Consider the following 14,006-nt stretch of genomic DNA (forward strand, 5'->3'; position numbering starts at 1 on the left):
GAAATTGGGTTAGGCAAAGGTAAGGGGGGTAGGGAGCATGTGTCTGCTCTAATCTGTGCCGTTATCTCAGCAGAACCTGTATTTAGACCTGACTTACATACAGAATTTTCTTTTTCCAACCTTCCCCCCAGCCAGGTATGTAATATTGCAATGAAAACTTACACCATGAGCAGAATTGCAGGTATGATCAGTCCTGGATTTGCCACATAGCTGAAGATCTTGGCAACAAAAAGTGGAAAATCGAGCTCAATGGTCTCTTGAATGACATCATACATCTTTTTCTTTCCACTGAGAAGACAAACAACCAGTTAAGGGGTGTAGATATCTTCTGGAGGGACAAAATGCCCCACAGTCTTATGGTGCTAAGCAGCATGTTTCACCTCTCTTTCAATGAACGTCAGCTTGCTGAAGGCCACAAAGGACTTTAAAATGCCTTTATTTGAAATTTTCTGTTGAAATTTTCTATTTCTATTTTCTATTGGTATTCATTCCCTCGCTCTCTCCCCTCATTGACTATACAATTAATCTTTGCTAGGCCAACTTGCTCCTGGAGTCAATACCTTTATTTCCACGCCTGACTCCTTTATGAGTCCTGACTATTTCCCCCTCTGAAATAAATAAAACCCTACAGACTGCACTAACCACATTTCTGATGAATATCTTGTTAAGTATGGCCTTTTCATGGTAGAGATGACTTTCCATATGCAAATTCCATCTTTCTGAAATAATGAGCCAACTTGAAGAGCTGCTAAGTAATGACAAAAATAGCAAGCTGTGATTATTGCTTAATAGGAGACTCAGTGAAAGAGTAATTTCAAATGGGATTGATAAGGCAGATGAGAGTATTCTGTATGAAAGAAGAACAAATCTGTAAAGGGCTGGATTATGTAACTGACCTTCTTCTCTCCCCAGCATCTCTGGGAATTCAACCCTATCAGGACTTTTCCTCCCATTTAGGCTTGGTGCCTCCTGGGAGCTTGCAGGATTCCAGTCAGGAGGGTGTTGGACTCTCTGTCTTGATGATGAGAGTCAATAAAGAAAACTTGGATAAACAGTATCCCAACCTCATCAACTGCCAGGAGCTCAGGAGAGCTGAGCTTTCAGTCGAGCTGCCAAGGGTCTGAATCAGGCTGAGTGGCTTTTGAAGGGTTGATTGGGAATTGAAATAGCTCTTTCACATTGCAGATTAGTCATCTCTGAATGATAGTGTGTGTGCAACAAGTTACTTGTCAGATCTTCTGACATTACTCGTTGACACCTGTCCTTGTTAGAGAATTGAGGGTATTTTGGTCTCTTGCCTTTCCCCTGAGTCTTTTAGCTTTCTGATGTCATTCTCCGTCAGCAAGCAGATAACCTAAAACAGTGCATCTACAAGAACAATTTGTTCCAAGCTGGCTCCTTGCTGAGTCAGATTCAGCAGGCCCAGGAAATGGCGTTATTCAATCAAATTAGACTTTATTGGCACGTTAATCCAGTCCACTGGATGCTTTGTGCAGTGCTGATTCTGTCGTAATTAAAAGAAACAGAAAGCCCCACAACATTTAAAAAAAAAACCCAAACAGCAAAGAAGAAGGGGGGGAAAAAAGGCAGCAATTTTACAGGCTCACCCCTATCCATTTCCTGCTATTTGCCAACTAAAGTCAACATGTAAAATACATGCTTTGGACTAATTTTGTTTCCTCAATGTTCCAAAGAGCCTTTAGGATCCTCCAGTTGGGTGAGTGGTTTTTTTTTTTTTCTTTTTTTTTTTCTTTTTTTTTTTTTTTTTTTTTTTTTTTTTTTTTTTTTTTTTTTTTTTAACTGGGGGCTGCACCTGTTGTCTCACCCCTGCTGTTCTCTGATGCTTTCATCAGTGTGTAACACTGTAAACACTGTAAATCATGTAGCAGAGGAGAGCAGCAGACAGGAGCATGTTCAGTGCTCCCAGCTGACTGTTTACACCCCATAGCTGGACATGACCCTTTGCCTCACATTGCTAAGGATTTAAACACTTCACCATCTCCGCTGGAGTCCAGTCCTTCTAACTTCTTGAAAATATGAAAATTTTGTTCTCAAAACTAAATGAAAATTTTGTTCTCATGTACCAGAGAGCAAAAATATCCTTTTTGGTATTCTGGTAGTACCTGAAAGGTCCACAGTCAAAGGAGGGAGGCAGTGACATGATGGTGTAAGCCACAGGCAGGAGGCTGAGGAAGAGGATCAGCAGGAGCAATCCCATGTAAAAATTGTTAGACTTGGATGCTTTGAAGACTCTTGCATGAGGGACATTGCTACTCATAACAGCCCAGCACTGAAAATACATGGAGGTTAATAAGCGCAGCACGTTTATACCCACGAGCCCTGGTGCGTAAAAGGATCCCATCCTGAAAAGGAAAAGAGAAGGACAGGAGCTGTTTTTTGACAGCCTGGAAGGCTTACTCTTTTCAAGAACAGAAAAGGAGGTGTTCGCGTGGTGACAAGTTTGTTCACAAACGAAGGCTGAGCGGGCTGATAGGTGCCACCCATGTGCTCCGACAGGGAGAAGTCACCTGCACCCACAGGTTATGGTATGGTCCCCCTCACTGAGGACCAGCAAGGCCTCAAACTGCTCAGGGGTTGCAAAAGAAGTTCTTCAGTTTGTGACAAAAATTTCTTGGAGATGGCTTGGAAAATGTTAGGTGAATGTAACCAGAGGAGAGAGACACACTTTTATAGTTAAGCACAGAAAGCCAATCAGAAAAAACAACACAGAGGTTTATCTAGTTGGCTTGGAAGCTTTCTAACTCCACTAAACAGGTTTTCTAAATAATGTGAAAAATAAAAAAAAAAAGGAAATATCTTACCAAATCATTCCCTGGTTGAAAACCAAACCCAAAACGTTGCCACTAATGTCAAACTCTGCATAGGACGGCTGTATGGGGAAAGAAAGGAAAGTGTGCTGTTGCTAGAGGTACCTGCTATTATTTTCTGCTGGGTTGCATGATGCTTATTTAAAGCTGGCAAGCAGGGGTTCCTGGGAGGGCTCCTGCTGCATGCACACTGCTTGCATGAGCAGCAGCAGTGTGGGGAAAACAGAACTGGAGCTACTGCTGCTTCTCTCTTGGCTTCCTGAAAACTGGCAAGATATATGGAGGTGCTTAGAGCTGCTCTGTGTTTCTCTCTCCCTGCTTATTGACACCAGCTGTGAGCATGGCACAGGACCACGTTTAAACTCCAGCTGGTGCCTGGCTATGGACTTACAGTTCATCCCTGGTAAAATATTGAATCTTGAAGCAGTGATAATTATGAGCTGGAAGGCAAATGTTATGCTGGATTATGTCCGTATCCCTGGGTCCAAGCTGCTGAAGAACAGAAACACAGGGCAAAGGGAGAGAAATATGAGCGAATATATGACCTGATGTGTATTAGGTGACATTTTACTTGGTGCTAGCTGATATATTGCTCCATATAAAGCAGTATTTTAGCTATCTGATGTGGGTGCTAATGGTGGCAGGTCCAGAACAGGCTAATCTGATCTACTGGCAGTATTTGTTGCTTTATTAATTTTTATTTTGTTAGATTTTCCTATGATGAAGCTGTTTCTTCTATATATATCTACTTTTGTGTGCACAAAACTTGGGTGATTTTTGGCAGAAGAAACTTTGTGTAAAGATTTTGATGTCATGCTTTCTTGAAAAAAACCTACTCTTTTTTTTTTTTAATTGCAATACAGAAAACAGAATTCTAAGAAATGGTGATTGTTGCTCTTATAACTTTGGAATATCCTATGTGGTATGTCTGGTTTTTGTGCCATTTGCATATACTTAATACTGTCAGCAATTCATAAAGTTGAAGATGTTTGTGCTTTATGATGAAAACTCAAGGAAAGTCTAGTCAGATTCTTGCTTTGCTGACTGCTCACAGCTTTGGGAAGGAATGGCTGTAAACACTGTTTTCTTTGGTTTTTTTTTTTTGATTCGGGTCCATTTCTGTTTGAAATCTTTAGCTGGAAGCTAGTATTGGCTTCTTTTTCACATGAAAGTAAAGACACCTTTCAGCGTCTGCTGTCCTCTGCCTTGAGTATTCCTATGTGAGAAGGCTGGGTTTAACAAGAAGCTTATTCATTATCTGCATTAGAAAAACACCTATAAAATTGTGCTGGTGTCCCTGGCTCGATTGGGCTAGTTGGCCATCAGCAAACCATCTTTGCACAAGCAATGGAAGTAATTTCATGCTGCTTGGCTGCTGGGGGGACCTGCCTAGGCCACCCTGGGAAATGTCCTCTGCCTCCCTCAGAAGAAACACAAAGAGCTCCACAAGCAGCAAAATGCCTGTTGTTCCCTGCCTGCTCTTCCTTGACCAAAGCCCTCCTTTTTGCTCTTCTCCAAACCACCCCTGGGAACCCTCCCAGTATGACAGCTAGGCACCAGTGGGTGCACTGGTCTGCTTGTAATCTTGCAAGGTATTTTCCTCTCTGTCTGAATCCATCTGGTTTTGTTTCCTCCCATGTGAATCAATGGACTTGCATCCATCCCTCCATTATATTGTTTGGTGTTTTGTGCAGCTCCAGTACTGACTGCTTTGGCAATGCAGCCTTTATGAATACCAGAGTCCAGTGTTGCTGTGTGTTACACACATGTGAGAGGGGAAGGCAATGCTCCTTGTTCCATTGCAGCAGAAGAAACACCAGCTTCCAGGAGCAGCCAGGAGACACTGCTGTGAGAAAAGCAGGTTCCTGCCTGCAGGGTGGGCAATGAACAGGAAGGTCTGGGGCTTTGAAAAGCGATATAAAAGGGCCCAAGGTTTTGGGGTTGTAGCAACTGAATGAACACCGGATTATTTATTTTTTAAGTCAGCTTCACATTTTAAAGTTCTGAGATGGGGAGGAGAACTGCATTTTTGTAGAGTTCTTACTGGGATGGAGCTGATTGACCTAGAAAAATTATGCAGACTATGGATACCAATTATCCAGCAAGACCAGACGGCCACTGGAAGCATTCAAAACAAATTCATTTGTAGTGTCTGACCAAATGGCCCTAAATTTCTTTTATCTTCTTGGCTATAAGATACTTACAAATCCAGCCTCTAGGTCCCAGCACCAACAGTAATTCACAAATCTGACAAAGCAAGCTCGTATGAAATCTCCCACCAGAATGGTTATGTAGGTCACCAGGATATCAGACACAGTGAGCCTCACAAACTCCTGCAATTTAAAAGAAGGAAAAAACCCATTTAACTCCTGTAATTTCAGTAATGCATTCAGGACTGTATTTTTTATTAAGCTATTTGTCTTTATATGACAGTAATCTTCAGAAAAGCATGCCATAGGCAAATTCGATGCCTGTTTTCAAACACCGTGCAGTGCCTAAGCTTTACCTCTGTGCTTGGGAGCTACGAGCTCTGTTATAGCTGTTAGACCTGATAGCTGCTGCTGGCATTATTGACTGCACTGCATGCTGTGGCAGCACAGAAATTGGGAGCAGAATGCTAATGCTGCAATAGTGCTGGTATAAAATAAACACATGCCGTCAGTCGTTTTGATTGTACATAGCTCTGGTATGGCTCAGCCCCATAACTTTTATGTGAACTCCTAAGAAAATTGTTCAGTTGTAAACAAGAGCTGTGTGTAAGTGTAGAGAAAGGAGATGTGCAAGACAAGGAAGATAAAATTGCAGGCAGAAGGAAGACTCATAGGGGGGAAATAACTGGTGGCCCAAGGATTCAAAAGGAAAGACACTCACAAGAAAGGTTTTTAAAGTATGAGGGGGGAAAACCAAAGATCTGCTGAATGACGGCTCAGCTGCACCAAGGATCAGCTCCTTCTGAGGGGTGACAGTGCCTGGTCTTTTCCCACGTGACTGAGAACCACGTGGCTTTTGAAGACGCCTCGAATGTGCACTTGCTTTTACTTTTTAAGTTGTGCATAGTCTGGTTGCAGATCTTCCTGGTGCAAGGTAAATGTTGCAGGGTGAATTTGTGTGGTGAAATTCTGAGGACTTGAAGGCCACCCTGCCTGCCTTTCAAGGGGGTTACTTTTGCCTAATTCTGCTTTAATCCCATTCTGCATTATGGACTGGGACATGTCCGGAGTTCCCCAGAGGCATGTCCTCTGGTTGGGTTTTACGTCTGTACCAAAGCCTCTCTGGAACAAGTGCAACACTAAATGGAGAAGAGAGGTTCGCTTCAAAGGCACAGTCATGATCTGAACAAGAACATGGTGCAGGCATGGCTGCAGACTGCCTGGCCTTTTGTGCTCTTCACAGTCAGTGCCTCAGAGCTGTGCGTGCCCTGGCTCCATCCAGCTGAGGATTTCACCACCATGGCTTGAGAACCATGGCCAAGGGCTTGTATTGCCTTGGTGATGCTGTATGAGAGTGGGGGAAAGAGCTGCTGTTTGTGAGGAAAACTTCAAGCCTGGAAATGTTAAAGGCATCAATGGGAAAAATAAAAATGGATGATTCCAAATCAACAGAGAGACTTGCTACATAATGGATTTCTTACGATGCCGACAGTTGTCTCCCAGCAGGGTCCCCTGGGCACGTCTGCAGGGTCAAGGGGAGGTGGGGTGACAGTGCTGTCATTCCCTGCAGATGAGTTGTGGTGACCAAGCAGTGTCCAGTGAGTGATGTTTTTTACCACGTCCTCTTCCGCCAGCTGCAATGAACAGACACACCCACACCCCCGCCCAGACAAAACCATCAGAAAATAGAAAACATGGAGGTGTTTGAAGAAATCCAAGGCATTGAGTTCCTCCCTCCTTAGCAGTTACCACCCCTTGTATAAACATCTGTTCACAATGGAGTTACAGTGCTGGCAATAGCACAGAAAATCCTCTTTTGCCTGGAACATTGGAGCAGCAGCTGAGAGCAGGTCAAGGCTCCACGAGTTTTTGGGGAACAAGCAACATGTTCCCTGTACATGGAGGAGTCAGACCTCCTCCTCCTGTATGCAGATGTAGCCTTCACTTAGTCCTCCTCTTTGCATTATTCATAATTTTTCAGGGCAGAGCAAACTGCCCTGGTTCTTCTAATTCTTCTTAGTTTAAAACAGAGTAATTTTTTTTTTGTGGATAAGTTAGACGTTTATCCTTTCCTGCAGTTATCTGCCCACAACATGCTACCAGGATAATGTTAAAGAGGGGAGGCAGGGGAAGAGGATTATAAACTGTATCCTCAGGGTCTGCAGTAATAGAAATTGCAAACAGTGTCAGATGGAGAAAAAAAAATAGAATTACCCTAACATGCTCTGATTATAGGAAGACAATAAGTACACTCTTTTCAGGGCTGTAAAGAGAAGCCAGAGACTCTGCTTGGTGAGTCTCCCTGGGGCACTGCTCAAGAGGATTAGGGACAGAGCAAGCACCTGCTGCAAAAGGGGTGATTGTCCCTGCTGGCTGTGGGGACAGGGTACGTTCACCCTCAACTCTGGGAAATGCTATTTGACCACGGCTTTTTGGCTCAGCTCTTACTTTTTCGTTGACATCATCCATCAAGGCCAACAAAAATGTGTAGAGGTTCCCCAGGAAGAGCGCGAAGATCCGCCCCAGCTGCCATTTCAGCCCAATACGGGGATGGTAATTTTCTAGTGCAGCAATGGTTTCAAACAGTGGAGGGCAAAACATGCCCAGCAAGGACATCACAATTTCAACCTGCCACATGAGGAAAACAAGATAACTGCTAATAGTAACAACAGTGACTATCTTACTTTGAGCAGAGCGGGAGCTGCTGGCAACTGGTTGGATATTTCTGAAGGATTTATAAAGGGGAGGGAGTCAAAGCAAACTCAGCTTCTGGCTTTGCTTAGTGTGCAGGCGGCACAGCGTCAGACTTCAGGGCCGGGTTGCATGACTTGCTCTTGCAGGAGCATTTTTGCTCTTATCTCAAAGGGATGAGCTCCAAAGAATTTGCTCCCTGTCAGTCCAGGCTCATGAATATTTAGGTTCCTCAAGTACCTTGCAGTATTGCTTGCATCAGCTCCAAGGTTCTTATTTTGGTTTCAGAGGAAGCGCAAGACTTGGCTTGTGTGCATAAAGATAATTAGTTAGTGCTAATGTTTATTTTCCACGTTCAGCACCTTTGCTTTTGCAGAAGGCATTTGCAGACTTGAACAGAAGCATGTCAAGATCTCAGTTTTGCAGCTCAAGAAAGTGTGTCCCAATGGTATCTTTGTTCCTCTTTATCAAGCCAGATACTAAGTTGCACTGTGGTCAATGAGGTCATTGGCCAGTCAAGTTTATCTCAGACATGACTTACAGGCTTTAAATTTTTTTATAGCTCTATAGGCCCATGGCCTGTACCTGTACAAGTTCAGGCAGTCTCTGACTCCTCTTTGAGCTTTTCTTTCCAGGAGAAGTAACAGTACCCAGCACAATATTTATTCAGATCTCAGATTATTATCAGGAAAGGGTCAGACATTAAACTTTTTTTTAAATAAGATTTTTTTCTTTGGGAAAAATCTATAGTGATAAATCAAAGCATTTTGTAAGCAAGTGCTGTCTTTCTAAAGTTTTTTGAAGGAATTTAAAAATGCATGGCTTTGAATTTAATTTGGCTTTGATATATAAATACATGATAATGTAATAGACATTGAAATGAAACCTTTCCATAGGTTGAAATATTTTTTGCTGTATGTGAAGAGCTTAAAGATTTGATCTTCTCATTCCAAAATCAGAAAAAGGGAAACTTTGACAATTGACATTTTTTTGCAGGTCTAAAATTTTATTCCCATTATTCAAGGTGGATGACAAAGATTTGATTTTAGAGTTAAGTCTGATTATGCACATTTCTAACACCCAGAGAATTTTCTAATACAATAGTCTGTAAACATTATTATGCAACTTGATTCTTAAGATGGTGATTGGTGGAAGTGCTGAAAAGCCATTGATTTTTGTACTGATTTATCATAAGAGTATTTTCCCTTCTCTGCAGGAGTTGTTAATTTGCCCTCAGAAATTTCAGTGAGATCAATGTGCATTGCAGCTACAACAAGTGCAAAGGTACTGAAGGGGACTCCTGGGCCCTGATAGGGAATCTCCCTGCCTTGGATGCTATCCTCAACCTGGCAAATAATTTGCTGATGTCCACAGCAAATTATCCCAGCAGAAAGCTGGAAGCAAAGTTTCCTTACCTCATTTCTTTCATACCACCCAACATTTTGCATTTTGGAAAATGTCTGGGAGCGTTTCACCACAAAATAAATGAGGTAGCCACTCCCACACAAGCAGCATGTGATGAGGACATTGGCCAAAACTCGCAGGAACCTCCTTAGGTGGATATTCTCATCTTTGTTGCTTTCTTGCTCATCTACAATAGACTCCTGAAAAAAAGGGAGGGGTGCTTAAGAAATTGGGATGGATATCTTGCACCACAAAGCGTAAGGCAACATCACAAGGTTTTTCACCCTATGAAATGCAATCTTCTGCTATTCTGGCTATATCCAACTTGGTAGTTTTGGTTAAATTCAAACTAAGCTCCATAGAGGTATCCTGGTTTGACTGAAAGGTATCAAATGGCAAAGAGCCTGAGATATCCCAGGGGAGCTGCACTCTAAATTAATACAAATTCTTTCAAAGGCCAAAAAAAGGGAGTTAGAGGAAGGGGGTCACAGAAGCTGGACTACCACTGATCAGCACCATGCCCTGTTCCTTTGGAGAGATGCTGAGTAGGTATCCAGATTTCCCTTTAAATCTCTGCCATTGGTAAATCCTGGAAGTCTCCAGGAGCAGGCTGAGGACAGTTAGGTTTACCTTGAAGCTGGTGGTGATGGATGCAAACTTGTTGTCTGCTGTCTCTGGGTTGCCAATGAGGTAGTCCCAGCTGGTGAACATTTTCCAGCTGAAAATGAAGTTGTCATCATCCCCATCTGCCGTGCTTTCGTTGGCATTGCGAGCCATCCTGCGTAAGGATGTGTGCAGTGACAAGGTCAGACAGTGTTCCACAGAGCCACCACGTACCCTTCAGCTTTGCAAAGCTTGGGTAAGATGGAGTGGGGCTTGGGAATGACTAAAATGTGCCATTGGAATTTAGGTCTAAGGAGGACTGAACTGTCAACTGTCAGGGCTACGTAGGCCTTCTATTAAAAATAGTGATACAGAGAAAAACTAGCATAGGTGATTAAGGAGATTAAGGATTGCTTTATCCAGCTGGTGCCTGAAGAAAGTCTGTTTACAGTGCTTCTGGGCCCTAGGCTGCAGTATATGGTTATGGCTACCTTTAGTTAGTTAAATTTAGTCAAAACCCCCATGTCCCGTCCAGTACCCACTGCAGCACAAAGGTTTAGTGAGACTTCACTTGCTGCACAATGCTGGAGCCAAAGAGCTTGCAGGAAGTCATGCAGGGAGAGAAAAAGGATTATTCTTGTTAATCAGCATAGGAGCAGATATGGCTTCTGCTGTTTCTTCTTTATTATTTGATCCCTGAAATCCTTCTGTAAGTCCCCCTAGAGTTCCTAGCACTAGTTCCTCAAGGAAGGCAAGACAACAGATGCTGCAATTTCATGGCAAATGTACAGCAAATCCCCATGTCCCACTCAAGCCAAAGGCTCAAGTAGCTCTTTCTGCTGCACTGCAATATGGCCTGTTTCAAATCCATGGGCTTATCCTTTCTTCCAAAGAAAGGAAGAACTTTTCATAGCATGTCCTTCAGGCAGAGATAGAGGGGCTTATTTTTTATTTTTAAGTTTGCAGAGACCATTACAGCACTGACAAGTGCTTTGGCTGCATCCTCAGTGCCCTGAGGATGCTGTGGGAGCCTCACTGAGGCTGGGGACAGTGCACAAGAGACACAGAAATTGTGGCCATTTTTAAACTCCACTGATTCATTTAGGGACTCAACAAACACAGTCTGGTAGCACTTGGCTCTTTTCTGCAACCCTTGCACTGCCTGTGGGACCCATGTTGTCTTTCAGGAAAGTTTATTTTGCAATGAAAGCATGCAAAAGCATGCAAAAGGAACCTTTGAAATTTACTGCAAGTAAAATCCTCCTTCATTTACAAAATCTACCTGTTTTGTGGCCCTGTAGTAATGTTGGAGGAAGGGTTAAAGAGATCTGGAGAGGAGGAGAAGGAAGAAGATGGCTGGAGTAGGAAGGGTTCAGAATAGTGCATATGAGTGCATGGATGAGGCAGGGGAGTGCCCAGGTCCCCTCTGCCCACCAGAGCCAGGGTGCTGGATGGGAAGGCTGAGTGCATGGAAACAGCAGGCACACCCCCCCCTTTCCCCACATTCCCCCACCCTGGCTGGACCGAGTCTGGGTGCCCAGGGAGGGGAACCCAGCTGTGAGACACATCTGGGTGGATTTTGCAGAGGGCACAATGTCGGCTGCACTTACGATCTTATAACAACCATCAGGCTGTAGCCAAATACGCTGATGCCAACCATGAAATATGCCATTGGCAGCCTGTATTTCAACCAGCCAATTGTCCTCTGGTTGTTGTAGTAGCCATAAAAGAGCGCTGAGTATTTGATGTAGCCCTGGAGGTAAAGCAAAAGAAATCCTGTGTAAGCCATGCAGCTTCTTTTGTGCAGGAAAGGGGTTTCTAGAGAAAATTGAAGATTTAAAACAAGGAAAATCAACTTGGAAAAGTTTTTAGGGTATCATTCTTGTCTGTTTGCTGCCCTGGCATCTTTGAGAGCCATATTCTTAACAGTTTATCTTCCTAAGAGAGGTAAGATGAGGGAGACCATGTTAGAGGATAGTGGCTCAAAACTAAAATGTGGTTTGGATTCATCGCTGTTTCATCCCTCCCAGAAAAACATCCTTATTGCTCTTTGTGGCTGTAGCCCACCTACTTCTCTAAGCCAATAATCAAACACTCAGATCTTGTATAAAAGCTGTAGTAAAGGGCCTTGCTACCATGATATGAAACTTTTCCTTTCAGGTAGGAGGCAGCTGATGCTCAGTGCCTTGCAGATTTAGTTCATTTTACTGGTTGCCACCTGCAGAGCAAATATAACTAAAGAGTGAAATCAAAGCATTACTTTCCTGTGGAAAGCAGAGCTCAGACACAATATCAACCATGTTGTCTCAAGTAGATCTATTTTTTGCTGTGCAATCTGTTAGGTATTCAACGAGCATACAGATCACCTAATTCGCATTAGCAATCTCTGGTTTTCTGGTTTTCTGTCATATCTCATCGAAGTTTATGTGTATCACTGCACATTGTACTTTATTTTTTGCCCCTTGTCTTTTAGTTAAGTGTACTTAATCAGTCTGGCCATGATAGTTGAGCAATTTCCCCTCTGATCAAGCCTTTGGAAGGACATAATTGAAGTTCGTATCAGAGCCTGAGTAATGGATCTTGTCTAGAGACATTGAAGGGTTTAAATGTAAAGGGGCTTCTGGAGGCTGTCTAGCCAAGCCCCCTGCTCAAAGCAGAGCCAAGTGCAAAAGGAAGTGCTGTGGCTCAGGGCTATGTCCAGCTGAGCTTTGACAATCTCCAAGGACAGAGCTCCCACAACCTTTCTGGGCCTTTCTTCCAGTGTTTGACCACCTTTACTTGATCAATCAAACTGAGTTCCCCCAAAAACTCTGGACTTTTTATCCCTAACCTAATAAAAAGCTTGGGTATCCCCAGGTGCCATGGAAGCTGCATTCTTGCCCTGCACAAAGCACTGTGCCACAAGTCCAGGACCATTCTGTGTGTGTTTCTTGCCAGTGCAGCAAGCCTGTGGCTGGCACACCACAGCACGGCTGCCTGGGGCTCGTAGCCTGTTACACACAATGTCTGCTTGGGGAGGTGTGGTGGAAGAAAGCCTTGTAAGATGTAATGTCCCTGGAAGGCGCTAGTGAAGTTTGCTTCTCAAGATGTAATTCCAAACCTTTGTCTTCTTGATTCATCAGATGCCAGGGACTGAAAAATGAGTTTCTCTGCTCACATCATCCAGTATGTTCTTTAACCTCCATTTGTGAGACATGGTGTCTGCTGTCCAGGTGAGATTTATTCCTGTCTACTCCTCTAGAAATCTGTGATGTGACCTCCTTCCTGCCAAAGCATACATTTCCCCAGCTCCTCTCTCCTGAAAGGTATTTTTCAGGGTAATGGTATTGACTCTTCATTTATGCCTACTCTGATTTATATTTCCGCCCTGCACCTCTCCTGTGGAGCATCTGGAATAAGCTTATATTCATTTTCAAAGGGCAAACCTCTGCACAGGGCTTCATTCGACATCTCGTGGCTGCAGAGGGTGTTGGTGTACTGTGTTGCCCCGGAGTTGGAGATGCTTCTTGAGCTTGAATGATTGCTCCTTGATATCAGACGGGAAGGGAATGGGCACTGGATGGGGACCTGTACAGCAGAGGGGTTCAGAGGACCAACACCTCAGTGACAGCAGGAGACTGGCAAGTCATGGGAGTAAGCATTTCCTGGAAGCATACAGCCTCATCCAGAGACAAGTTTCCTTTCTGATAGGTCTATTACTTATGGTCTTCCAGAGAAAATCAGCAGCTGCATTTAATCAACACTCCTTCAGAATTTTTTGTTTGTTTGTTTTAGGGTTTTATTTTGCTTTTTATTCTTCTGGCTTAATGAGTTTAAATGCTACCTCTTGTTTTTTTACAGTGCACTGCTCAAATGAATTTTTCATTCCTTACGCTGCTATTAAAAATGTCCCTAATTAATTTCTGAATTCTGGATTCTAGCAGTGAGGGAAAGTGCAGGGAGAGGAAGAGTTGAAAGGATCCTCAGCAGATTATGGGGGGTAAATGAAGGCCTGGCCCTGGCAAGTTCCTCGACACCAGTATTTGAATACTTATTAATAGATTAGTTTAAATTATCTGGTTTACAACAAGGTAGCTTTTTTGGTTGTTGCTTGGTTGTTTTTATGTGGTTGGTTTGGTTTTTTTTCTTTCTTTTCTTTTTTTTTTTTTTTTTTAAGCTAAGGAAATTGCAAGGGGTTTATTACAGAAGGACTGTAGCCTGTGGTCCCATGCTTGTAGCATGTGCGTCAGTGCTGACAAGCACTGAAAAAATGTTTCCAGAAGTAACTGTTTTGAAAGTCAGATCCCAAGGCACTGATTACATCCAAAAGTCTTCACCCCCTGCACATACC

At 43.3% G+C, this 14,006-nt stretch overlaps 2 protein-coding genes across 2 annotated transcripts in view; one reads left to right on the top strand and one right to left on the bottom strand.

The window, feature by feature from the left end:
• Positions 1–14,006, top strand: part of SLC25A38 (solute carrier family 25 member 38) — a 242,028-nt gene that overhangs the window by 39,134 nt on the left and 188,888 nt on the right. The gene's annotated exons all lie outside the window — the stretch shown is intronic.
• TMC2 (transmembrane channel like 2) overlaps positions 1–14,006 on the bottom strand; it is a 31,075-nt gene that overhangs the window by 7,188 nt on the left and 9,881 nt on the right. Inside the window, exons 9-17 of the mRNA XM_053973581.1 lie at positions 11,287–11,429; positions 9,704–9,851; positions 9,085–9,273; positions 7,427–7,606; positions 6,460–6,612; positions 5,033–5,161; positions 2,823–2,890; positions 2,124–2,363; positions 163–288 (exon numbers count right to left, since the gene is read on the bottom strand). Coding sequence (XP_053829556.1) covers positions 163–288; positions 2,124–2,363; positions 2,823–2,890; positions 5,033–5,161; positions 6,460–6,612; positions 7,427–7,606; positions 9,085–9,273; positions 9,704–9,851; positions 11,287–11,429 — 1,376 coding nt within the window. The remainder of the gene's footprint in view (positions 1–162; positions 289–2,123; positions 2,364–2,822; positions 2,891–5,032; positions 5,162–6,459; positions 6,613–7,426; positions 7,607–9,084; positions 9,274–9,703; positions 9,852–11,286; positions 11,430–14,006) is intronic.

Source organism: Vidua macroura, chromosome 1 (genome assembly GCF_024509145.1).
Source record: "Vidua macroura isolate BioBank_ID:100142 chromosome 1, ASM2450914v1, whole genome shotgun sequence".
Taxonomy (NCBI): Eukaryota; Metazoa; Chordata; class Aves; order Passeriformes; family Viduidae; genus Vidua; species Vidua macroura.